Source organism: Typopeltis vanoorti, chromosome 11 (genome assembly GCF_054136105.1).
Source record: "Typopeltis vanoorti isolate ZY-2024b chromosome 11, IOZ_Tvanoo_1.0, whole genome shotgun sequence".
Taxonomy (NCBI): domain Eukaryota; kingdom Metazoa; phylum Arthropoda; class Arachnida; order Uropygi; family Thelyphonidae; genus Typopeltis; species Typopeltis vanoorti.
The window spans coordinates 127,508,491-127,533,711 of NC_143559.1; the positions used below are offsets into that span (position 1 = coordinate 127,508,491).

A 25,221-nucleotide genomic window follows, 5' to 3' on the forward strand; every position below is an offset into this window, starting at 1 on the left:
TGTTATTGTTGATAGTGATGTTTTCTCCCTGGTGCAGGACACCAGAGTGTACGGAGGATTTGAAATTGGAAGTGATCACTATTTATTCTTGAGCAGGATAAAATTGAATTTCATATTGAAAAGAATAACATGTAAGAAAGTTTTAATGCGAATAAAAGTTGAGCAGCTCTCAGATGTGAGCTATAGACTAAAATACACAAAGATTACTGAAGAAAAAATGAAAGAGTTTGAGAACAGGAATCAAACCTTGGAGATTCAGTGGCAAACTCTCAAGAAAACATTGATTGATTCTGCCAGAGAGGTATGCGGTGAGGTTGTCTATAAGGATAAAAAAATCAGAACTTCCTGGTGGACACAGGAAGTTAAAGAGGCAGTGAAGGAAAAGAAGAAAGCATACCAAAAGTTCCTGTCAAATAAGTCAGCTTGTGCTCTTAGAGAATATAGAGACAAATGTAAGAATGCTAAACACTGTGTAAAACTAGCTAAACAAAAGTCATGGGAGGACTTTGGCAAGAATATAGAAAATAAATATCAAGAAGGTGGCAAAATATTCTGGAGGTTATTGAAGAAGCTTAAGAATGGAGGAAAGAGTGCTATAAAAGGAATTAGAGATGATAAAGGTGACATGAAAACGGGAGAAAAAGATATCCTTGAAGTATGGAGTAATTACTTTGAAAAACTGCTAAATGAAACAAGCAGTGATGACAGCACAGTGGTATAAAACACTGACCATGCATGCAGTCAGGAATCCATATCCATACTTGAAGTAGAAAAAGCCATCAAAGGCTTGAAATGTGGAAAGGCAGCAGGAGTAGATGATATTCAACCAGAAATGCTGAAGTATGGTGGTATAAGAGTCTTGTAGTGGCTGCACTGCATAGTTCAGAAAGCCTGGACAGAGGGACGAATTCCCGATGATTGGAGTAGAGCTCTCATAGTACCCATATATAAAAAGAGAAATAAAACTGCATGTGAGAATTACAGAGGTATTTCCCTACTGAGTGTTCCTGGCAAGATCTATGCAAGTATACTTGAGAAATGGTTGAGAAGAATTGTGGAAGAAAAGACTGGTGAAGGACAAGCTGGATTCAGGCCAAATAGAGGCTGTCAGGATCAGATCTTCACTTTACGACAAATAGTCGAGAAAGCATAGGAATATAACAAAGATCTGTATTTAAGTTTTGTCGATGATTGGAGTAGAGCTCTCATAGTACCCATATATAAAAAGAGAAATAAAACTGCATGTGAGAATTACAGAGGTATTTCCCTACTGAGTGTTCCTGGCAAGATCTATGCAAGTATACTTGAGAAATGGTTGAGAAGAATTGTGGAAGAAAAGACTGGTGAAGGACAAGCTGGATTCAGGCCAAATAGAGGCTGTCAGGATCAGATCTTCACTTTACGACAAATAGTCGAGAAAGCATAGGAATATAACAAAGATCTGTATTTAAGTTTTGTCGATTTGGAAAAGGCATATGACAAGGTGCCAAGAGAGAAGCTATTCAATACGCTGCAGTTATATGGTGTCAATGGGGCATTATATCAAGCAATACTTAGTCTTTATTTGAGTTGTAAGTCAGCAGTTAGAATTGAAGGAAGTACAGGAAGATGGTTTAATGTTAAATCTGGTGTGAGACAAGGATGTACATTATCTCCTCTGTTATTCATTATGTATATGGATCACATTATGAAGGAAAGTGGTATTAAACATGATATCAAAATTGGAGATGTTAATGTCAGCTCTTTGCTTTATGCGGATGATGTTATACTTCTACATAAATCCGCTACAAGTCTGCTAGATTCTCTGACTAAATTGAATAGCTGTTGTAATAGATATGGTATGAAGGTCAGCAATAGAAAGACAAAGACAATGAAAATTGCCTTTGTCTTTCTCAACACAGTTGACATTTTCAATGATTCTGCAATGAAATGCAGAATCATTGAAAATGTCAACTGTGTTGTGAATGGAGAACCTGTGGAAGAAGTAAAACATTTCAGCTATTTAGGCACGATTTTTACTGAAGATGGTAAATTAAATATAGAAATAGACAACAGAATCAGCAAAGCTGGTATGGTGGGAAGTCAATTGAATAAATTCATATGGAATAAGAGAGAAATTAGTCAGAACACTAAATTAGCTGTATACAAGACAGTGTTCAAACCAGTTTTAACTTATGGATCTGAGAGCTGGGTCAGACGTAAAACACTTGACCAAAGACTAGAGACCACAGATATGAGAGTCCTGAGAAAGATTATAGGCGTGAACAGATGGCATCAATGGCAGTATCATATTAAAAACGAGGATATTAGGAAAGAACTTGACATTGTCAGCATCCAGGAATGTGTTAGCAGAGCTAATCTCAGGTGGTATGGTCACTTAAACAGAATGGGCGAGGAAAGATTAGCAAAACAAGTGTTCTCTGCCAGGTTGGCAGCAAAACGACCCAGAGGAAGACCAAGATATAGGTGGATTGATACGGTACAAAGTGCTTTAGACGATAGAAATATAAGATCTGATAATGTTGGAGTGTTGACAAGTAACAGACTGATTTGGAGGAAAATTGTAGATAGGAAATTAATAATGATGTAATTTTTTTTATGTAGTACTATCATATCCTGTACACCCCTTGAGGGTAAATGGCAGGAATTTGATAATGATGATGAAGTTGTATCCAGTGGCCTTGGCATGGAACAAGACTTCTCTGGCATTTGGACAGGTAGTAAGTTGACAGAATTTGGCCCTTTCAAAATCTGATGTGAATTTGTTGATGGTATTTTACAGCTTCTGTGAACTGTGGTGTAGATGGAGAGCACAGCTGGAGTTTTGGTCTTGAGCCACTCATGATATGCAGTTTGGTTTTGTAACAAGTGTGCTAACTGCATTAGAACACTTGTTAGAGAACCAAGGCTTGGACAGTGGTTTGAAATTTTTGGTGAAATGAAGGATGAAGGCTGCTCTCATTCCTAAAAGGATGATTTCTGTTCATCATATCCCTGTTCAGTCTGAGCAGAGGTACAGATGATCAGATGCAACAGATGAAGTAATTAGCCATTACTGGCTGTCTACTGGAAGTTAGCAAATGGTGCCAGAAAACCAATCTTGAAAGGATAATGGATCATTATCAAAAGTGAGTCCGTGTAGTGGCACCGTATGAGTAGACGAGTAGCGTGCTCTCCCTCAAGTCTGAAATTCTTGGAGGTGTCCATAATCATAACATGCAGGTAGGATATTTCTTGTGGGTAAGAAGACAAGGCTGAGTTTAATAAAACTGAAGTTCACTAAATTGTCTTCACTCCACTGGAGAAAGGCAAGAAGATTAATATTTATGACACTGGTTACAGAAGATCTTGAGGCTGTGATCACATTTGAGTACTACACAATTTCTTGAATAAATTAATGGAGAATATTGTCATAACAAAATTATGGATAGAATTTGATGTCAGAGAGAGAGAGAGAGAGAGAGAAGAGGTCACTGATATGAGTGTGAGTGAGAGAACAGAGCTCTGGGGTATTCCACCACTGATAAAAGAAAGTTGATAAGAGGAAGCCATCCACCACAACACACAATGAATGGTAAAAGAGGAAGCTGGCAATCCAATCATAAAGAGCAAGAGGGAGACCATAAGATGGTAGCTTGTTCAGAAGGCCTCAATGCCAAATAGTCACCACCTTTGAACACAGGCCATGGAAAGGTTTAGCAAAGAGGTCTGCTGTAAAACCAGAATAGCAGAATCCACACTGGTGATCACCAAGTAACTAATTAGCTTCCTGGTAGTGAAGAAGCTAGTTGTTAATCCTCTCCATCACTTTCAAGAATACTGAGGTGAGAGCAATGGGACAAAAGTTTTATGGTTGACTTTTATCCAGTGGTGCAGCTAGAGCTTTTGCCGCCACGGGTGGTCCCTGAGTTTGCCGCTCCTCCCAAAAATACTACAAAAAGTCAAAATGACGTATAGGGAAATAAATTAAAACTATGTATATTTTTGAAGTAAAACTTTAATTTCAACATTCTACAATGTTATTTTTCTAGCTTTTCTGTTAGCAAAATCGATGACATTGGCGAAGTCTATTTCATAGTAATGTAGGTAATTCTTAATAAATTTTATTTAAAAAAAAACTCCTCTCACCTAGCAACACTTACAGCAATTCTGAGGAAAATTCGCAGCAGTATTACAATAATTGGAAATGAGTTCTCGACTGTATTTTAGAATTAACTGCAAAAGTTCAAAAAGGTTCAAAGTGCTGTGTGGGGTGGACCGCCCCTCTGCCTCCCCCTAGCTATGCCTCTGCTTTTATCTCCCTTCTTAGGTACGAGCTAGAGAAAAGCTTGATTCAATGTTGTTCAGTGCATGCAAGATACTCATGACAGCTATACAAGCAATACAGAACAGGTTAATGGAGCACAAATGGAGGAATATCAACTGGACCAGAAGAGTTATTAATATCAAAATTAATCAGAAATTTTTCTGATGTCCCTCTGGCAAAATAGCAGGAGGCATGCAATGGGCAATTTTTCCACTAAAAAATTAGAATTCCTGCAGAAAAACTCTACAGGAACTTCTGTAGAAACTAAATTCAAGCCATAACACTGTCTCAAATAATGTTTCACAAAAAAATTGATTTTTTTTGTGAAACACTCATGTGCAGGGCTCAAATGGATGACAGACCACAGGAATCTATGGTTGGAGTGATAGATCACTTTGGTTATAAAGACATTCATTTAAACAGCATTTTTTGGAGTAGGATTTAGAGAAATAAATTAAGAAATTGTATGGTGACAATATGGTCAATTACCACTTTGTCTACAGTGTAGCAGTTCTATGAAATTAATGATCCAGTTGAACATCAACATGATAATACACGATGTTTTAATGGGAGCTGCAATATGGTTTGAGGAAATGAGAGTGAAAAAGTTAGATTGCCCAGCACAAAGTCTAAAGTGACCATACTGCACCCATCTGGGATGAGTTAGAAAATAAGCTGAGGACTGTTAACTCTCTTCTACTACACATACTCTCTGCCATTCTGGTGAAGATAGTCCAAAATATACGTGTCCATTTATTAACATTTAGTGGGAAATCTGCCGAGGAGAGCAGCATCTTGCAATTGCAAGCCAGTGATGGGCCAACAGCAAACTGTCTGTTAATTTTTGCAATACAGTGTGTGTGTGTGTGTGTGTGAGTGAGAGAGAGGAGAGAGAGAGAAATGTATGGTACAGGCTAGCTTATAACCTGTTGCTCATAAACTGTAATATATTCCTCTCAACAATTTATGTTTCAATCACATCAAATTCCTGATATACATGCTCAGGGAGTGTACAAGATATTATGATGGTACCGTACATGAAAAATTTATATCACTACTATTGGGGCTTTCCTTCAAATTAATCTGTTATTTGTCTCCAATAGTCTGATCTCATATTTCGGTCATCCAAGGCACTTCTAGAATTATTAATAATGCTAATATTATGTATGCATTTTTTCTCATTGGTTTATTCTATCTAATAATCTACAATCTCTTAAAAGCATGTATTTTCTGGCTAGTCCGTCTCTTTTACCAAGGAAAAGCCCTGTCATTTTTATAAAAAGAAGACAAGATAATGTTCACTTTTAGTTGAAAAGTTCTTATAAATGATCATAAAAGTTATAAGGAATTTACAACTAAAATACCTTATAAAATATGAATATTCAGATCTGATTTTGTTTACTTAGCAAAGATTGAAACAGATTTTTTCAAGCTAAAAGATGGTGTGATGGTGTCACCACCAAACACTGTATGGAGCCATGTTAACATATTATATTAATTGCACTATCCGGCCATACATACAAACTTGACTTCTTTTTTTTTTTGTTTCAACTTTCTTGATAGCAATAAATAATAATAATATTATTATTATTATTATTATTATTATTCAGGCCTCCAAGGAGTCAAAAGACTCATCGAGGGAGGTCCTTCCTAAGACATAAAGTCTGTCAAGACTCATCGAGGGGAGGTCCCCCCCTGAGAAACACAAAGTCTATCATACCACTCTTTAAACTCACTGACCGTTCTCGCTCCCACCACTCCATCAGGCAATGCATTCCACGGCTCAACCACCCTCTACACAAAGAAACCACTCCTTACCCTCTTGCTCATAGTTTCCTTTCGTAACTTCCAGGGATGGCCTCTTGTCATCACTCCTTCCCGCTGATCAACCAAGCGAAAGAACTCCCCAGTGTCAACCCTGTAACCACCTCTTAACAGTTTAAAAGTCTCAATCATATCACCTCTCCTTCTTCTATCCACCAAACTCTGCAGTCCACATTCTCTCAGCCGATCCTCATAACTATCCTTGTACAGTCCTGAAACCATCTTTGTCATCCGTCTTTGTATCCTTTCCACAGTTAATTTATCCCCTTCAAATCCTGGGGACCAAATCTGAGAGCAATAGTCCAAGTGTGGTCTGATCAAAGACTTATACAACGGAATGATAGCCCTCTTATCTCTGCAGGTCAGTGTCCTTCTCATAATAGCAGCAATCCTCTGTGTTACCTTCACCACCTTTGCAATATGTCCCCTAAACTTCAGGTTTCTATCAATCATCAACCCCAGATCTCTTGTCTCCCCTACTTCCTCCAGTATAACTCCTCCCATAGAGTATGCAGCATCCCATCGATGTTTCCCAAACCTCAAGACCTTACATTTTGCTGCATTAAACTGACACCCCCATTCATTTGCCCATCTATCAAGCTTATTTAAATCCTCTTGCAGGGCTACCACATCTGCACTATTACTAATAATCCTTCCCAGCTTCGCATCATCCGCAAACAACTGAATATCCCCCTGCAATCCACTGGCTATGTCATTGATATAAAGGTTAAACAATATAGGTCCTAGTACTGAGCCCTGTGGGACCCCACTTGTAACCCTCTGCCTCCTGGAAACTGCTCCACCATACACAACTCTCTGATACCTATCAGACAGCCAATCCTGAATCCAGTTGACCAATCTGACATCCAGACCCATGTGCTGCAACTTAAATATCAGCTATAATGTAGCACCCTGTCAAATGCCTTCGCCAAGTCTAAGAAAATTGCAGTATATGCCTTTCCCTCATCTAATGTTCTTGTAACTTTATTATAAAAGGCTAGCATATTGCTAAAACAAGAGCGTCCTTTCACAAATCCATGTTGATTCTCACAGATAACATTACCCTCATCTGCCCAATGCTGTATACGGTCCCTCACTACTTTCTCCAAGATCTTAACAACTACTGATGACACACAGACTGGCTTATAATTAGACACTTCCAGTCTGTTACCACCCTTATGCAATGGCACTATCTTACCTTCCTTCCATTCCCTGGGCACCTTTGCCAAAGCCAGACTTTCACTGAAAAGCCACGTTAAAGGCACTATCAATTCCCTAGCACATTCTTTCAAAACTCGTGGTGAAATACCATCCAGTCCCACAGCTTTACTGACATCCAGAGTACTCAGTATCTGAAACACACTCTCCTCTTGTACTGCCAGACCTCGAACCAGTCCTATTCCTCTAGCATTAAAACTGACTCCTCTAGGATGAAATACTCCAATAAAGTGTTTGAACAATTCCACTATGTCCTCTGCATCAGTCACTCTATTCCCATTTTTATCCCACAATATCATTCTTCCACAGTCATTTCTCCTCCTACTGGCCACATAGCTAAAAAATTCCCTATGATTTTCTTTGGATCTTAGGGCCAATCTCCTCTCATATTCCAGTTTCGCTTTCCTTACCACACTAGTCACTCTTCTGGCCTGTGTCTTATATTCCTCATGCATCTCTTCACCTGTCTCCTTATATCTCTTCCATAGCCTCTTTTTTCGCATGCAATTCCTGTTTAATATTGTTTGTCATCCACTTTACTCCAAATTGCGTCCTCTTCTTCACTCGTGGTATACAACTTACCATTGCTGATAACAAATATTCTTTCACAATTTCCCACGCACTGGTGATATCCCGGCCTTCCAATTCCTCCCTCCATGAAACTTCCCGAAGTTGACGTCTAAGACTATTATAATCACCTGCCTTATAATTCCACAAGGGTTCCCGTCTCTTTGATACTCCTGCATGTCTATTCATTTTCCAAGTCAACACCATATGATCACTCTCTCCAACTGGTGGGAGAGAAGTCAACTCAGTTATTATCAACTCTTCTGATGCTATAACCAAATCCAAAACTTTTGAACCTCTTGTTCCCTCTGTTACATGTTGAATATCATAATCAAACAGTAAATATTATTATCACAGTTTTGCAACTGACTATACCTATACAGAAAGATTTCTTTTATACTAACATTACCACTGAAATACTTAAACAGAATAAAGCATTATATTTTTAGTTAAATGTTTACATATCAGTCTGCTGAATAAGATAAAGCTTTGTACAAAAGTAGTTAATGCTGTGAAAGATTATTAAAAGTGTTTAATAACACTTTGCACATTGCAATGTTCCTATGTATATCATCATCATCACGAACCATGGGCATACTGCCTGTTGGTATCTAATTTCCTACTATCTTCTTCCACCTTTCTTTGTCCAGTGAACAGTGTCGTGGTTTCTGGAATCCCATTCCACACCAGCCCTTTATGCCGTCTATCCTATTTATATACCAAATTTTAATAGAAATAACTGACTACATCTCTCCCAATTCCAAACAAACTTAAGAACTTTGCTACATTAAAAGTAATGTCTTAATTTTTTTTAAATCTTCTCTTCTCTACATTGTACTTTTTTGATGAGGACTGACCTCATACAACAACACCCAAGTAACAATATAAGTGGAGTATATAAATTTTGCTTTTAATTTAAACATGATAATGGCAGACAGTACAAGTCAAAATCTGGTACTTGGCAATCAAGCAAGTTGAAAGTAGTAATAATTAAAAAAATCTTGTCACTTTGAATTAGGTAGCACTCATTTTACCAGTACAATAAAGAAAATTATTGTTTACTGAATACTTAACTCAAGGCGCTCAACTGTTTCTTGATTTCCAACAATATCAGCAAATTTAATAGGTCTGTATTTTTCAACCCTATAAAAACAATTTTTATTTTATGAATTCTAGTGTTTCATTGAAATTCTAGCATTTATTTTAGCAACTGGAATGGTGGTAGAGAGAGAGAGAGAGAGAGAGAGAGTTGAAGTGTTGAAGTTGGTTATTGAAGAAATAAATGTCTACAACATAATAAGTACAAATTACACTTTGGGACAATTACACTACAACATAATAAGTACAAATTACACTTTGGGATCTTACCATCTTTATACTTTAGATCGTTATTTCCCAAAGTGTAATTTGTGGCCCAATATTAGTCTTTGGGAAAAATTTACCAGTCCTCAAGAAATATAAAAATACAAATTAAAAAATGAAGCAAGGAAGAAAACCATCCCAATATACACAATTAATCTAAGCCAGGTGCCTAATTGATATCAGATATCACATTTTTATTGGTATAATTACTTTAAACATTACTTTTAAAGTACCTCAATAGCACAACTGAAAGAATGACTGTACATTACACCCTTCAACTGGAAAAAGCCTAAGTTCGATTCTTGTTGTGACAAGAGGAACCCTTATGTGTGTTTTTTTAATTGAAGGTGAGTTAGCCAATCTCATACAGAGGTAGTAGAATTTTTTTCTCCTGGAAACTTGGGTTTTTCATCCTGCATGCAATAAAAAATACTAGAAGTGGTGATAGGCAGTAGATGGTGTTGTATGTATGTACATGATGCTGATGGTAGTGGTTTTCCATGTAGTTGGGGGATTAAGTGGTGGAGACAGAGATGTAGAGTAGAGTGTCCCCCCCCCCAATGAATCCTTTGACTCCTTGGAGGTGTAACATAATATAGTTCGCCCACCGTTTGTAGGTCCCTGCTTCACGTCTTTCCAAGAATAGTCGATTCATGCTGAAGGGAAGAAAGAAATGAAGGACGTCCGAATTGGTCGCCAACACGCGAAATCACGTGCTTTATAGGTAAAATTTTCCAACTGTTATACAAGCAACATAGTTAACTACGATAATCATAAAAGAGAAGTTAATTTTCCGACGTGTAATAATAAACAACTCATCCCACAATACGGACTGATTACCCTATTATCGGAATGGATTCTCCTTTTTCTAAGATGCGCAGAAGTGTCGAAGGATCTCTAATCGGTGGGCAAACTATAATAGCATGTAATGTTTAAAGTAATAATGCCAATTTAATTCACAGCTATATAGATGAATGGATGTGTGAAGGTCTGCGAAAAAAAAAAAAAGATTTCCAGCTTGTCATGTTTGGCAAACATTGCTTTAGATTAAGGAGTGAACAAAAGCTTCAAGGAAAAGATGTGAAGGACTGCAACATATACAGGAATATAATCTCCCACCTACAAATACTTTTATAAACAGAAAGTCTGGCCAGAAAGCTGGATGTAGTATTGGATCTAAGCAAAGTAGTATTGGATATCAATGTTCCTTAATAATATTATGAAACTAATGAAACATGAATTCTATAAATTGTTAATTATCACAGATAATTGGAAATTGCCACTATATAAATTATGATTTAGGTAATCAGTAACGAGGATAATGCATTTTATGCCTATATATTCTTTTCTAATATAATTCATTGATTCTCAACTATGTTCAGATTTGTGATGACTGAGAAAATCAGAAGATCGTTCCACATGACATCACATCACTATTATTGGTTGGACATGAGGAAAACTTGAGCAAGAGAGTTAGTTGTGATTGTAGGGACAAATGATCTAAGTGGATAGAAGGATGTGAGGAATATCAGAAGATTATTGAGAAGAGTGAAAGATAACAATGTAGTAGGAAAGGTGTCAGTGTGTTGCTGAGGTATGCCAATGATGAGTTGCGATTGAGAGCCAAAATCACGAATGGTATGCTAGCAGAGCTGTGTGAGGAAAAGGGGGTGAAGTTTGTGGAGGTATGGCATGTATTTGAGGGAAGAATGAAATTATACAGGCATGATGGGTTACATTTACATGGCTTTGGAATGAATGTACTGAAGAAAGTGTGTGTGATGCATGCAAGCGATCAGAAGAAAGAGATGAAGGAAAAAATCGGGAGAGTGGTAATGAAGAGACAGAAGTGTTTGGCAGTGGAAACAGTAGTAGTGAGAGCGATGAAGAGAGAGAACAGGAATAAATATTTGGAAAGCCCCCAGATATGTGGTTTAGAATCAGAACACCTCAACCTGATATGCACTTTTTTTTGTTCCAAATAGGGATGCCATTAAGAAGAACAGCACACTTCATTCATTAAATGAGCTAATCATTCTGGAACAGAAAAAATAGTTTGGACCTCCTTCTATATAAATACTCAATGAGATTAGCAGTGTTAAGTAGTTGAGGGACTTGCAAAGTATCATCATGAGGTCTTATGGAAAGCTGGAGTATTATTGGTCAGATGGAAAGTAATGACCACTTTCATAGTTGCTAGATTCCCTCTATAAGAATAGAAAAGGTATATGTTCAGAGTCCATGTAAGGTTATTATCTCACACTTTACATCCAAAATAAAACACATGATTTTGTAGTTGTTTGAAGTTTTTCACTTGCTTATACTATAAATTAAAGATACCAATAAATTATATACTTCGTTTAATCCTTAATCCAAGTATAAGCAAAGTTCAACCCTTTCCATAATGCATATTATTACACATGTCTGCAAGGATATGTGCTTTATGCATTATGGGATACTAAGGCAAGTAATTTAAAGTCATTAGCTACTATATACGAGTTGCCCCCCAGTCCTGAAAATACTTCAGCTGCAAACTTGTTTGCTTACATGTGGATAAAGGATTAACAAAGTATATAATTTCTTGGTATCTTTAACATGATTTTGTCAGGGGAGTGAAAGCTTACAAAATAACTAATTTTTAATTTTTTCTTCTGGCAGTCCCCTACATGGCATGTTGTTTTTCCTTTATAGCACATTTGTGTGTGAGCACAAAGATGAGGAGAAAGAAGAAGACTATAAGAAGGAAGACTGTTCCAAAGGACAGCAGTAGAATGAATGATTGAAGAGAAAAAAAAAAAAATTTGTTCTATAACTTAGGAGTTGACCTGTGAAGGGGTATCGAATAGTTGTTGAATGTATTTTAACATATTAGAAGAGGGCCAAGGTATCGATAATAATATTGATGAACAGCAGCCATCAAAACGCCTATAGAAAATGCAAGGCAGAAACAATATTTGCATGAAAGAGTGGATCCAATTTGTGCGAGATGGGTTATTAATCAACCTAATTGTGAACTTCTGTACTGAGTCAAACTCAAAGGTGAGAACACCATCCAATGATTAGTTAAATTTGCAATTTCTGTACAGTTAATAGTTGTTTTGAGTGAAGTAATGCCTGAAACAAAACAGAACCTCATTCCTTGGATAATTAGGGCAAAGTAGTTGTAATATGTTTACACTGAAATGTTTTGTTGACTAGTGTTTCCCAAGAAGAGAAATCTTCTTGTCAAGAGATTTGGGTATTGTCAAAAAGTAAGACTAAAAGAAAATAGTTTTATTATTTTTTTTTTTTTTTACAAGAAATAAGACAGGATTTTGAGTTTACTAGCACTAAATAAATATTTATCAGAAGTCCAGTGGATATCAGAATTCAGGGCTGCAGAAAATGACATCTTTCTAGTTTTGGCAATAAAGTGAAATACAACACTGTCAACATCAAAACTGTGGAGTTGATTTTCAGCTAACTGAAGATCAATGATAAACAGAAGAAAGAAAGGTGAAAAATCAGAACATGAAATTCCAGTATTAACAGCACAGTTTGAGGATAAAGATCTACACACACACACATCGAGAAAGAAAGAGAGAGAGAGAAAGCTGGCAAACCAGATGCAGAAGTCAAAAGAAGACCATACGATTAACTAGGCCTGCCCAACAAACAAAATTAAATGCCTCATAGATATAAAGAGCAACCACTGGAGAATCCTCAAACTTTGAAGAATTTAAGTAAAAGAAAGTGGTTGGTAATTTATTATTATTATTATTATTTTATTATTTCGTGACACCTCCAAGGAGTCCAAAGACTCATCGAGGGAGGGAGCCTACCCAACACTTCCATCTGTCACCATCATCTACACCAGTGCTTCCCAAACTTCTGGATGTCAGGGCCCCCTTTGCAAAAATTAAAATATTTTATAATATTTATTGTATTTATATTCAATACAAAACATACACAGCGAATATTGCAAAAATCAAATGCATATATTACATTTTTTGTCTCTTACCGTTTGGTTCTGAAGACTATGTGGGCTGTTCTGGTAAAATATGAAATACTGTCCTTTTTTTTAGTCTGTTTCTGCTTCTTCTGATTGTTCGCGGGATTTTTTTTTATTTTTTTATTTTTTATCAGCCACTTATCCATCTCAGGGTTAAAGTTTTTAACGTAGAATAGATCAAATAATATCACCACTTACCGATACTGGCACACCACAGACTGATACCATGAAATTAGTGAATATTACCTGAATAAGGGAATCCCCGGACCAGGAACATTTTTCTCTTTTGTGACTTTTCTCCCTTTACGCTAATTAAGCCTAACGGGAAACAGACATCAAAGGCAGGTTATTAAAACGTGCATATGATTGGTGCGGTATTAACAAAAGATCGCGCAACCGAAAGATATAAGCATAGCTGGCAATTGAGTTGAAATGCTAACTCTCTTCAACCGAATTCCATATGTGAAACTGCCGTAACATTCATTTTATATATATATATATATATATATATTACTTAGTTTTAACACTTTTACGAATTTTAACAGGTTCGGTTGAATTTTATTGCTGCCTTGGGAAATCGAACTCATACACATCTAATTAATAACAATAGTTTTTAGTTAGATACTGTGTTTGCCCATGCAACATATGGTTTTGTTTCAGTCTATATAGCATAGTTTCTGTATGAGGGGACATGTGATGATTCATTAATAGTGTGTTTTTATCCCGGTTGTCTCTAATTGCACTAGTTGTTGAGAAATATATTACAGAGACTGCTCATACCTTATTCACTGGCATAATAAAAGTACTTGTTTTTATTGCCTCTGCAGTATAGTGGCTGTTAGGGAGGGGTGTTGTTTACCACTGCAAGCGATTTACTATCTCCTCACATGAACTTGTTTAAGCTTTTCTTCATGTGTGAAGTATATGCGAAACTTTTATTGGTAACAGAAAACTAGTTCGGATGACAGTGATAATATAAAACGAGTTTTGATATGTATATAAAGTCAATATCAACAGTCCCTGATTACGAATGCGTGATGAAAGGGACAGGAAGATTTGGAGCTTCCCTGGAGAGCATTCGAAGTAAATACAATTAACCACTGCTTTGAAATGAAACATATGAATAAGCAATATTTACTAATATCCATTAAGCACCGAAATACGCAGGAAGCAAAGTTTGTGAACCAACACCAATGTGTGAATTTTTCTATTAAAATATAAAAAATAACAAAAAAGAAATAATAAATAATAAAAGTTAAATACGTTTCTTTTAAAATAAAAAAATCTACTTAGTCTTAAAACATTTTAAATTTGTTTTCATTATTTCACAGTCCCCCTCAACAAAACCTACGGCCCCCAAGGGGGCCACGGCCCACAGTTTGGGAAGCGCTGATCTACACCACCACTACCATTAGATTTTTTTTGTCTGTAAATTGCATGTGTCCGAAGGCCGATTTGTCTGTATGTGGGATGAAAAACCCGAGTTCCCAGGAGGAAAAAACGCTGCTACCTCCATATGAGATTGGCTAACTCACCTTCAATTGAAAGAAGCCCATATAAAGATTCCTCCCATCATGACGAGAATCAAACATAGGCCTTTTCGAATCGAAGTGCACAACATACTGTCATTCTTCCAATTGAACTATGGAGGCACTTAGGCAAATTTATTGGTAAAAATTTCTTGCCCTTCTTAGGGATGGGTTGAATGGGCAAAGTTTCAGGCAGCAGGATAGATACCACTGAAAAAAGAGAGAATAAAAAAAAAGGAGACAGAACTGGAGTCAGTTCTAAAGAACAAATCTCCAAAACAATTGGAAAAACACCATTAGGACCTGGAGACTGTTTTGATATCCATCCTGGACAAGATTCTTCCAATTTCTTTCTGTCAAAAAATGAAAGGGGAAAGTTATCCAACCCTGGTTCCACAGTTACAGACAAATATTCAACAAGAGACCAGAAAGTTCTGGTCTGATTGACAAAGTGGTTAGCGTATCTGCTCTTCAGCCAAAAGGCTGCGGGTATGGATTTTGTGATTGTTTGTGGAAATACTACTGGTGGGGGTAGTGGATGACATTAGTGTAGATGATGCAGTTTGCTGTAGTTGGTGGATTGAGTGATGGAAACAAAGAGCTGTGGAGTAAATGCCCTCCCTAGAATGAATCTTTGGGCTCTTTGGAGGTGTCGCGTATTAATAATAAGTATGACTGCCATTTGCACATGATAGAAGTTCCTTCTTTTAACCACTTCAAAATCAACTTTGGATGTACTTGTAAGAACATGCAACTATACTAAGCTTTGGTGGAAAAGGAAAATATTAATGAAAACCAACCACAATATGCCCAGTTTGGAGATAAAAGAGAGTATATAACCAAAGTACTGAGATAAAAGAAGGTATATTTTAAAGTGGAATGGAGAATAAATGTTTTTATATGCAAGAACTGCTTAAGTGACATGTTCAGTGCAAATGTTTGGATTGGAATCAGTGAAATTTTTAAAATTATTTTTTAAAAAATAATTTTAAAAAAATTATTTTTTTCCTAATTACTAACCAATTTATTAATAAATAAATCTGTAGATTTATTTATTAATAAATTGGTTACCGATTAGGAAAAAAAGAATTTTTTTTAAATTATTTTGTATATGCAGCATCCCCACTTAAAGCTTCATGGGGCCCCCACTGATTAGAATACTGAAAACAAAAATGATGCAAGCATGGAAATAAGGCACAGGATCACAAAGATGTTACCATTTGGTATTCTTATAATGCCAGGCAACAGATGAGTGAGAGTGGCTATGTGAGTGTTGCTTCATGGGGAAAGAAATCAATACTCAATTGTTGTCTGAACTGGCTAGAAGATGAATAATATTCATGGTATGCTTACAAGGCTCACTGGTGAGGAAGGAATTTATATAAAAGTATATGCAAATTATATATAAAAAAGTTTTATTTCATTAAAGATTTTAATATACTGTACTCTAATCTGTATCTGAAAATTTACAGACTAAGATTTTAAAAAGCTATTTATTTACTAATGAAATTCTCTCACAGCCCACTTGTTGCCAGACCACACTTTGAGAAACTCTGCTCTAAGGCATGAACAACTAAATAAATAAATAATAATGATCATAAATAAAATAAATGCAAAAAATACACATTAAATTCTTGACATCTGCCCTCAGGGAGTGTACAAAACATTATGATAGTACTACATGAAAAAATTACATCATTACTAACTTCCTAGCAACAATTTTGTTCCAAATTAATCTGTCCAAATTAATTGTTCCAATATTACTGAATCCTATATTTCTGTCTTCTAAGCCATTTCTTACTGGATCTTGGACTTCCAGGGGGGGGGGGGGGGAGCACTTTCCTACCATCCTGGACAAGAACACTTGTTTTACTAATCTTCTCTCTTCCATCTGAGGTTAGCTCTGCTAACACTTTCCTGAATAGTAACAATGGCAAGTTCTTTCCTAATATCCTAATTTTTAATATGATATTGCCAGTGATGACATTTCTTCAATCCACTAATCTTTCTCAAAACTCTCATATAGCCTCCTGTCTTTGATCAAGTGCTTTACTTCTAACCCAGCTCTTGGATCCATAAGTTAAAATGGTTCAAGCATGGTCTTTTATACATCTACTTTAGTGTTGACTAGTTTCTATCTCATTCCATTTAAATACATTCAGGTGGCTTCCTTTCATATTTAATTTTCATCTTAAATAAAAGTGGTGCCTAAATTGCTGAAATATTTTAGTTGTTCTATAGGTTCTCCATTCAGGATGCAGTTGACATTTTCAATATTTCTTTTTATTGCTGATTTTCATACCAATATATCCTGACTAAATTGAATACAGCAGTTATTCAATTTAGTCAGGAAATCTTGCAGAATAGTAATGGATTTATTTAGAAGTATAGTGTCATCTGTATAAAGTAAACAGCTGAGATTAACAGCCCCAACTGAATTTTCATATCAGGTTTAATACCACTATTCCTCATAAAATGATCTATATAGATGATGAATGATGAAGATAATGTGCACCCTTGTCTCACACCAGATTTAACAAACTACTGTATGCCCACAGATTCGAGACTTTCGACACTTCTGCACATGTCAAAAGAAGGAGAATCCATTCAGATAATAGGGTAATCAATCCATCTTGTGAGATGAGTTGTTTATTATTACACATTGGAAAATGAACTTCTTTTATGAAGATAGTAGTTTTTAAAGTGGTAACTATTTTGATTGTATAACAGTTGGAAAATTTTACGTATAAAGCACGTGATTTTGTATGTTGGTGACCAATTCGTACATCCTGTATTTCTTTTTCCCCTTCAGCATGAACTGACTCTCCTTAGCAGGTTGTCAGACTAGGCTTTCAGTTCTGTGGTTGGACAGTGTCTTCCTGTACCTCCTTTAATTTAACTGCTAACTTACGGCATATAACCATAACATTTTGAATAGCTTTTCTCTTGACACTTAGTCATATGCTTTTTCCAGAACTACAAACCTTAAATACAGATCCTTTTTATATTGTCATGATTTATCATCTAAATTATGTTAAAGTGAAGATTTTATTACCATCCCCTATCTGGCCTGAACCCAGCTTCTTTGTTTTCCAAGCTCCAAATCCACAATTTTTCCTCTTCTTCCTTTTTTGCCCCCCCCCCCCACATTTCACCTCACATAAACCCAAAACATCTAATTTCTTCCATTTCCTTCATAATATCCACTAACTACTCATATTTAACTGCAAGTGTGAAGTGTTAATATGTTCAATGTTTCTATTTTCAATTTCCTTTTCAGTCCTGTTTTTATTTTATTTTTATTTTTTTATTTTTAGCATTTATATCCTTAAGGCTCTAAAAAGAAACATTTTGTTCATCTTAACTTTATCTTTAATGCAGATAGACTAAATATTTTTTTAATTTTAATATAACTCAAAATAATCTCTTGAATCTTACAAGGTTCGAGAGATTACATGTCACATGGAAGTCACATGTTTATATATATATATATATGTGTGTATGTATATTTATATGTGTATGTATGTTTATATATATATATATATATATATATATTTGAAAAAAATAGATTTAATGACTCCAAGACCGAGATAACATATAAAGATTTTAATGATAAATACTACTAGTTTCGGCATATGGCAGCCTTCTTCAGGTATTTATAAAGGAAAGGAATACTAATAAACGTTGAATTATTTAAACAAACTGGAAATTACAGGTACAAATTGCCTCACATAATCAATACATAAAAACATTGTATTTTTCAAGTTGTTCCAACTGGCGTGCCATTGTTTGTTGCAATTGTGCGTGCAAGTTCACGTGAACGCCAATATTGAATAACTGCAGCATGGCTATCTGGGATGTTATAACTTAAATTATTATTTAAGTGGACCGGGTTCAGTAGGATTTCCCTTGATTCTACGATTTTCCTTTCAAACTCATCTTCACAGCGAAAAATATTTTCTGATCTATTCCAGCATACAGAGTGGCTTTGTTGGTCATCATTAGGATTATTTGAAAAAAGAACATGACTGGATAACGCAGTTGCATGAGATCTTTTGTATGAGATGTCTCTCTTATGCTCTTCTGTGCGTTGCTCAATAGATTTGTTAGTTTGACCAAAGTATGGGATATTGCAATCACACCACAATTTATATACTCCAGGGTACTTAAGGTTGTGATGAGTAGGTTTTGGATGGCTGATTAGAGAGCAGATTTTTGGAAGTGTGGTGAAGAAGGTCCTGATATTATATTTTTTAAGGACTTTAGCTATTTTCTTAGAGACTGTGCTAATGTATGGAATGGAGATGCTACCTTTAAAATATGCCGAAACTAGTAGTATTTATCATTAAAATCTTTATATGTTATCTCGGTCTTGGAGTCATTAAATCTATTTTTTTCAAATGTATAACAACCGAGTAAAAGCTGATCGCCACATATATATATATATATATATATATATATATATATATATATATATTTATGTTTATACATATAATATATATTTATGTTTATACACATATATATATTTATGTTTATACATATATATATATATTTATGTTTATGTTTATACACACACACACACACACACACACATATATATATATATATATATATAAGATAAATCGAAATTGAAACGTTTTTATGTCACGTTTTTTGTCTTACCAGCTCGGAACTCGGGGGGGGGGGAGTAGGCGTCAGGGGGGCGAGCCCCCTAGTGTGTGTGTGTGTGTGTGTGTGTATATATATATATATTGATAAGGTTACAGTAATCAAATCATTACATGTCGTGATGTCATTCTGTATTAAAAGTACAAGGTAAAATAAAATCAATTTATGTGTTCATTTTTTTGAAATATGTTCCAAATTAACAATGAATCCCCTCTACCTCTATGCCCACATTCCTTTATCATTCAATTTAAGACAAGGCCTATATATTTAAGCGTTTTTTTTTTTTTTTTTACTTTATTTACTTATTTTAGTAATTTACGATTCAAAAGACAAGTAGAGTTCTCTTTTCTATACCATGCATTATCGTAAAATTCACTTTCTGTCTAATTTTCCATCCAGCACAAAGAATTTAATGTGATAAAAAAGCGGGGGGGGGGAGAATGTATAGCTTGACCTAATAAAATAATAATAATAATTAAAGACATATCTGTGTAAACAATCATCGTTGTCATCATAACGATATTAAAGCTTAAGTGCATGCACTGGAAAAACTTAACCAGACTAAACAAACCAGATCACACAATATAATTCTTCAAATTTTTTTTCATTCAAGATAATTTGCCGCTACAGAAATACGAATGAAAATTTTTACCATGGTATATTGGATACAGGTGACTTCTTTTCTTCAATAAGAAGTACTTCTTTACTTGAAGAACTTAAACTTCCACCATCAATTTCCATAACTTCAGAAGACATACTTCACAATGAGACCGCAGTCAAACTTGCAATTCCCGCCATAGGCTTTCAGCAGCATTACAAATCGAACCATATGTATTAAAAAAAAAAATTTTTTAAAAAATGAAGCCGAAACTATTTGAATAGAAAAAAAAAACTTCTTCTTTTAGCTAATAAAGTAAACAACATTCTGTGGTAAAAGAAATTAGCTCAGTCATGCAAAAAAAAAAAAAAAAAAAAGACTGTATAAACAGATAATATACACAGTGTGAAACCATGAAGAAATGTCAAAGAAAAATGCCAATTAAAATGAGAATACTATTTTACAGCATGTATATAATTGTAAATAGATGCAAAATGAGATGTATGAAATAGTAATTTAAATGTTAATATAAGTGCTTAAGATAGAATGATATCAATGTATGACACATTGAAAAAAAAAAAAAATGCTCGGATAAAGTATAAGGACTTTAGGAAACACTAAGCACTGAGCAAATTATCATGTAAAAAAAAGATTGTAGGAACACAGATAATATACACAATGTGAAACCATAAAGAAATGTCAAAGAAATACGCCAATTAGAATGAGCATACTATGTACAGCGTGTATATAATTGTAAATAGATGAAAAATAGGATGTATGAAATAGTAATTTAAATGTTAATATAAGTGATTAAGACAGAATGATATCAATGCATGACACATTGAAGGAAAAAAAATGTTCAGATGAAGTATAAGGACTTTAGGAAACGCAAGGCACTGAGCAGATTATCATGTAAAAAAAGATTGTATAAACTCAGATAATAGACACAATGTGAAAAAGAAACTATAAAGAAATGTCAAAGAAAAAAATGCCAATTAAAACGAGCATACTATGTACAAAATGTATATAATTGTAAATAGATGTATATATATTTATTCCTATTCAGATTGTACATAGATGCTTTGTTGTTAATAAAATATATGTAGCTCAGTAGAAGTGTGCCTGAGTCCTCTACGCTTGATCGCTCGAAGTTTGACTTAAGATCAAGTCTAGTAGGCTTTTTCTAAGCCTTTCTTCTACCGGTTCCCGAGTTAGTCGATCTCTGGCAGGGGAGAGCGGGTTTTTTCTCCCAGAAACTCGGGTATTTCATCCCGTAAACTCAAGAAAAGTGACCGTAGTATCCACATTATTTTTCAGAGAGTGACATATCTAGTTAGGATTAGGCACTAAGAGATGGCAGCACTTGTTTGCCAGCCTCTTTATCGGTGGCTGCTATAATTAGTGATAGACATGGGCCAGCTAACTCTGATTGATTACCGGTGGTGATTGAACTGTCCACTCAGTCTCCAAAAGCTAGATAGGGTATAAAGGCCTCGCCTACTTCCTAATAAGGGAATAAAATGGGTTAGCTGATTTATTATTTATTTATAAATAAAATTATAGTAGGGAGGTAACGGAACAGATGAAATAGTTAAGATACTTTACGCTGCTTCATTGCGATGGCAAAATCTCAAGAAAGTGCCAGGAGGACAAAATAATTTCTTCGGATATTAAACTATTATCTACTTGACTAACATACAGAATTAAGTCTTTAATTTATTAATACTAGTGGTCAAGAAAAAGGTCATAATAGGTGAATGGTAGTACCACATTGTGGAAACTATACTTCAGTAAATTGATGAAACCAGGGATATGAGGACAGCAGTAGATTATTAACATAGTCTACTGCTGTTTCCATAATATCTCCATAAAATTCCATAATATCTGCTTGTTAGTAACAAGCAGATATTATGGAATTTTCATTTCTCTTTATATATAGTCTTCATACGACTACATCTGGATTACTGTGTTCTGGGTTTTTTAAGGATGAGAAATAGTGGAGAGAATACAGAGGGGAGTGGCCAAGTTAGTGAATGGTCTGTAAAATATTTCCTATTATGTTAGTTTGAGGGTTTATAGATTGCAAAAGTAGCAGTTCATTCTATTCATTCACCACTCTCCAAGCAAAATATCTAATCCTCATAGCGTTGCTGACGACGTTCTTATCCAATATTCAGGGATGACTACTTGGACAGAAAGAGTAGAACAAGAGGTCATCCCTGAATTACTGGTTCCCGAGTTAGTCAATCTCTGGAAGGGGAGAGCAGATTATGAGGATTAGATATTTTGCTTGGAGAGTTGTGAATGAATAGAATGAACTGCTAGAATCAATTGTGAGTTCTTTGTCTATTGATAGTTTCAATGAGAGGTTCAATAGATATTGTGTGGAAATGGTTGTGTCTTCCCATGATTAGTCTTAGGAATTCATAGAGATGTGCATGCAACAACAACGATATTAATAAATTAAATTTGCAAAGAAATGTCGTCCCATGTTTTACAAGCATGTGCAATAAAACTGCCAATGAAGTAATTTCATCTAATTCTCAGCTGCAAGGAATTTATAGAGGTCCTATGTGTCATGGAGGAAACCTCCACAATATAACGGATGTTAAATGCTGGAAGAGGAACAAATTACAGACTGGATAGTATCTCAGGAAAGGCGATTAATATTTTTGAAAAAGTGTTTAATAGTAGAATTCAGGAATGGATGGAGAGGAATATTAATAATACAAGATGAACAGCACAGCTTTGCAAAAGTTGGGTCCTGCCGTAGCAATTTCCATTTTATAATAGAGTGACATTTGAACTAGATACAGGAAATGGCTACACTATGATACACTAGTAGATGTTGTAAAGGCATTTGATGGAATTCCGAACAGAAAACTATTTCAGAAATTGGAGCAAATCGCAATGAATATGAAACTGGTGATATGAACGAGGATGGTATTGGGTGCTGTTGACAGAAAGACAGTGGATAGTTGTATGTCGTGCTATATACAAAGCTGGTCTGAATGGTTCTCGGCTTAACAATGAAAAAACTAATTTAATATTTTTCAACATAATCTCCTTTAAGACTAATACATTTATTCCAGCAATGGTCCAGCGCCATTATCCCGTCCCTGTAGTGGTCCTCAGTAAGATCTGCAAAATACCCCTCTACAGCTTGCAATCGCCTCTTGATTCGAAGAAAAACGTTTACCAGCAAGAAAGAGTTGTCGGTTTGGGAAGAGATAGAAGTCAGAGGGAGCCAAATCTGGGAATAGGGTGGATGTTCCAACAATTCATAGTGCAGATCCCTTCATTTTTCCATTGCCAAAACACCTTTGTGGGCAGGTTCATTTTCCTGATGAAAGATGATTTTTTCTTTTGCAAACAGGGTCTTTTCTCACAAATTTTTTCGTCTAGTCTGGTTAAAAGATTTGAATAATATTCCCTGGTTATTATTTTACCCCATTCAAGATAATTAATAAATAAAATGCCTTTAGCATATAAAACACTGATGCCATGACCTTTCCTGCTGATGGAACCGACTTTGTCTTCTTTGGCACTTAATAACCGGCTTCTGCCCACTGTTTTGACTGCTGTTTGGATTCTGGTGTGTAATGGTGAATCAAAATCTCATCCATAGTAATAAATCGATGCACAAAATCAGATTTTTCTTGTTAAAATGCTCCAACCACTGTTCAGAGATTTTCATGTGAGTGCGTTTTTGATCTGCTGTGAGCAAGTGTAGCACCCATCTTGCGCAAAGCTTTTTCATTTGCAATCCTTCATTCAAAATATATCCTACACTTTCTTTTGAAATGTCTATAGTGTCAACAATTTCACGCATTTTGACTGGCCGGTCATCCAATAACATATCGTGCACCTGATCAATAATTTCTGATTTTGTTACACCTTTTGGACGTCCTTCGCGTAGATCATCTTCAAGGCTGGTGCGACCACTTTTAAACTCGCCTGTCCATTTCTTATTCAAAAACTAAGGAGAAGAGTGCCCATAAACTTTTATGACCTTCGAATGAATTTCTTTTGGCGTTAAACCTTCTTTTAAATACAATTTGATAAACACATGATACGCAATTTTATCCATTTCAAGGGATACAGCCAACACTTTTACTTCAGACAGCTGTATAAAACAAACTACTTGATAGAATAACTTGCAATTTCACATCGATGCTTATGACAGATGTACGAACTTAGAAAAAAGTCTGGTCGATGATGTTGCCATTTATGGTCGAGACCGAGAACTTTTCATATCACTCTCGTATAGTTGCTTAGCTGTATAGAGAGTTCCAGAAGATTAACACAAAAGAATTATTCAATGCATGACCAGCAAAGAGAGAGGTCAACTCCCTCATTTTGCTGGTCCATGCAAGAGTTTGTGGTTAATAAACGTGTGGGCGTACTAAGAAATTTGCTTGAATGAAGAGTTTTGAATAACATAAGGAAAGTTTGTTTATGAAGATAATATGTTTGAATAACATATTATTCACACAGTACCAATGATATTGGTATTGTGTGAATAATGGTTGTTATGAGGGAAGGAGTGTACTAGGCTTTTGGTGCCCTTGGTGAATTTCCAGCTAAGCGTCTTTTGTAGTATGACAATTTTGTTATTTGAAGGTTCCCAACTTAGCGCTATATATCATTGTCTGAAATATTGTAACTATACGGTCGATTTTCTGGAGTTAATGGTATGAAGCGTACATGCTTCTGAGAAGGGGAAACCTCCTTATTTTCACTGACGGAGAACGACTAACCCCGGAACTGGTCGAAGAAAGGGGGAAAAAAATTACTCTAGTTCAAATCGAACTAACACTTTTGCTTCTGTGGACACCCTAGTGCTATAGTTACCAACGTCAATTCCAATTCCATAAAAAATGATAATAATAAACAACGATTATGCTTATTATGCTACGGCTGTCCTTTTTCCATATGTGAGTTTTTTTTTTTTAAATGGCCTCGTCTACTCTAGCGTTACCGTATTCTAAAATGCCAAACTGCTGAGACCCCCATCTCCTGACCAACTCGTTCTGGATACAAACATCTAACACAAAAATATATACATCTCTTTGAAATCTTTACCTTTGTAAGCTTTTCGTTAATTAGATGTGATGAGTATGCTTATTAGAACACACAAAAATATGAGAGTTTAAGT

At 35.4% G+C, this 25,221-nt stretch overlaps 1 protein-coding gene across 1 annotated transcript in view; it reads right to left on the bottom strand.

Annotated features, from left to right (window-relative positions):
* The window catches only part of RfC4 (replication factor C subunit RfC4), a 115,168-nt gene extending 94,886 nt beyond the window's left edge, over positions 1-20,282 (bottom strand). Inside the window, exons 1-3 of the mRNA XM_090400393.1 lie at positions 20,118-20,282; positions 8,990-9,058; position 8,175 (exon numbers count right to left, since the gene is read on the bottom strand). Of these exons, the coding sequence (XP_090256519.1) occupies position 8,175; positions 8,990-9,058; positions 20,118-20,221 (174 nt within the window). The 5' untranslated portion in view covers positions 20,222-20,282. The remainder of the gene's footprint in view (positions 1-8,174; positions 8,176-8,989; positions 9,059-20,117) is intronic.
* Between the last annotated feature and the right edge of the window lie 4,939 nt (positions 20,283-25,221).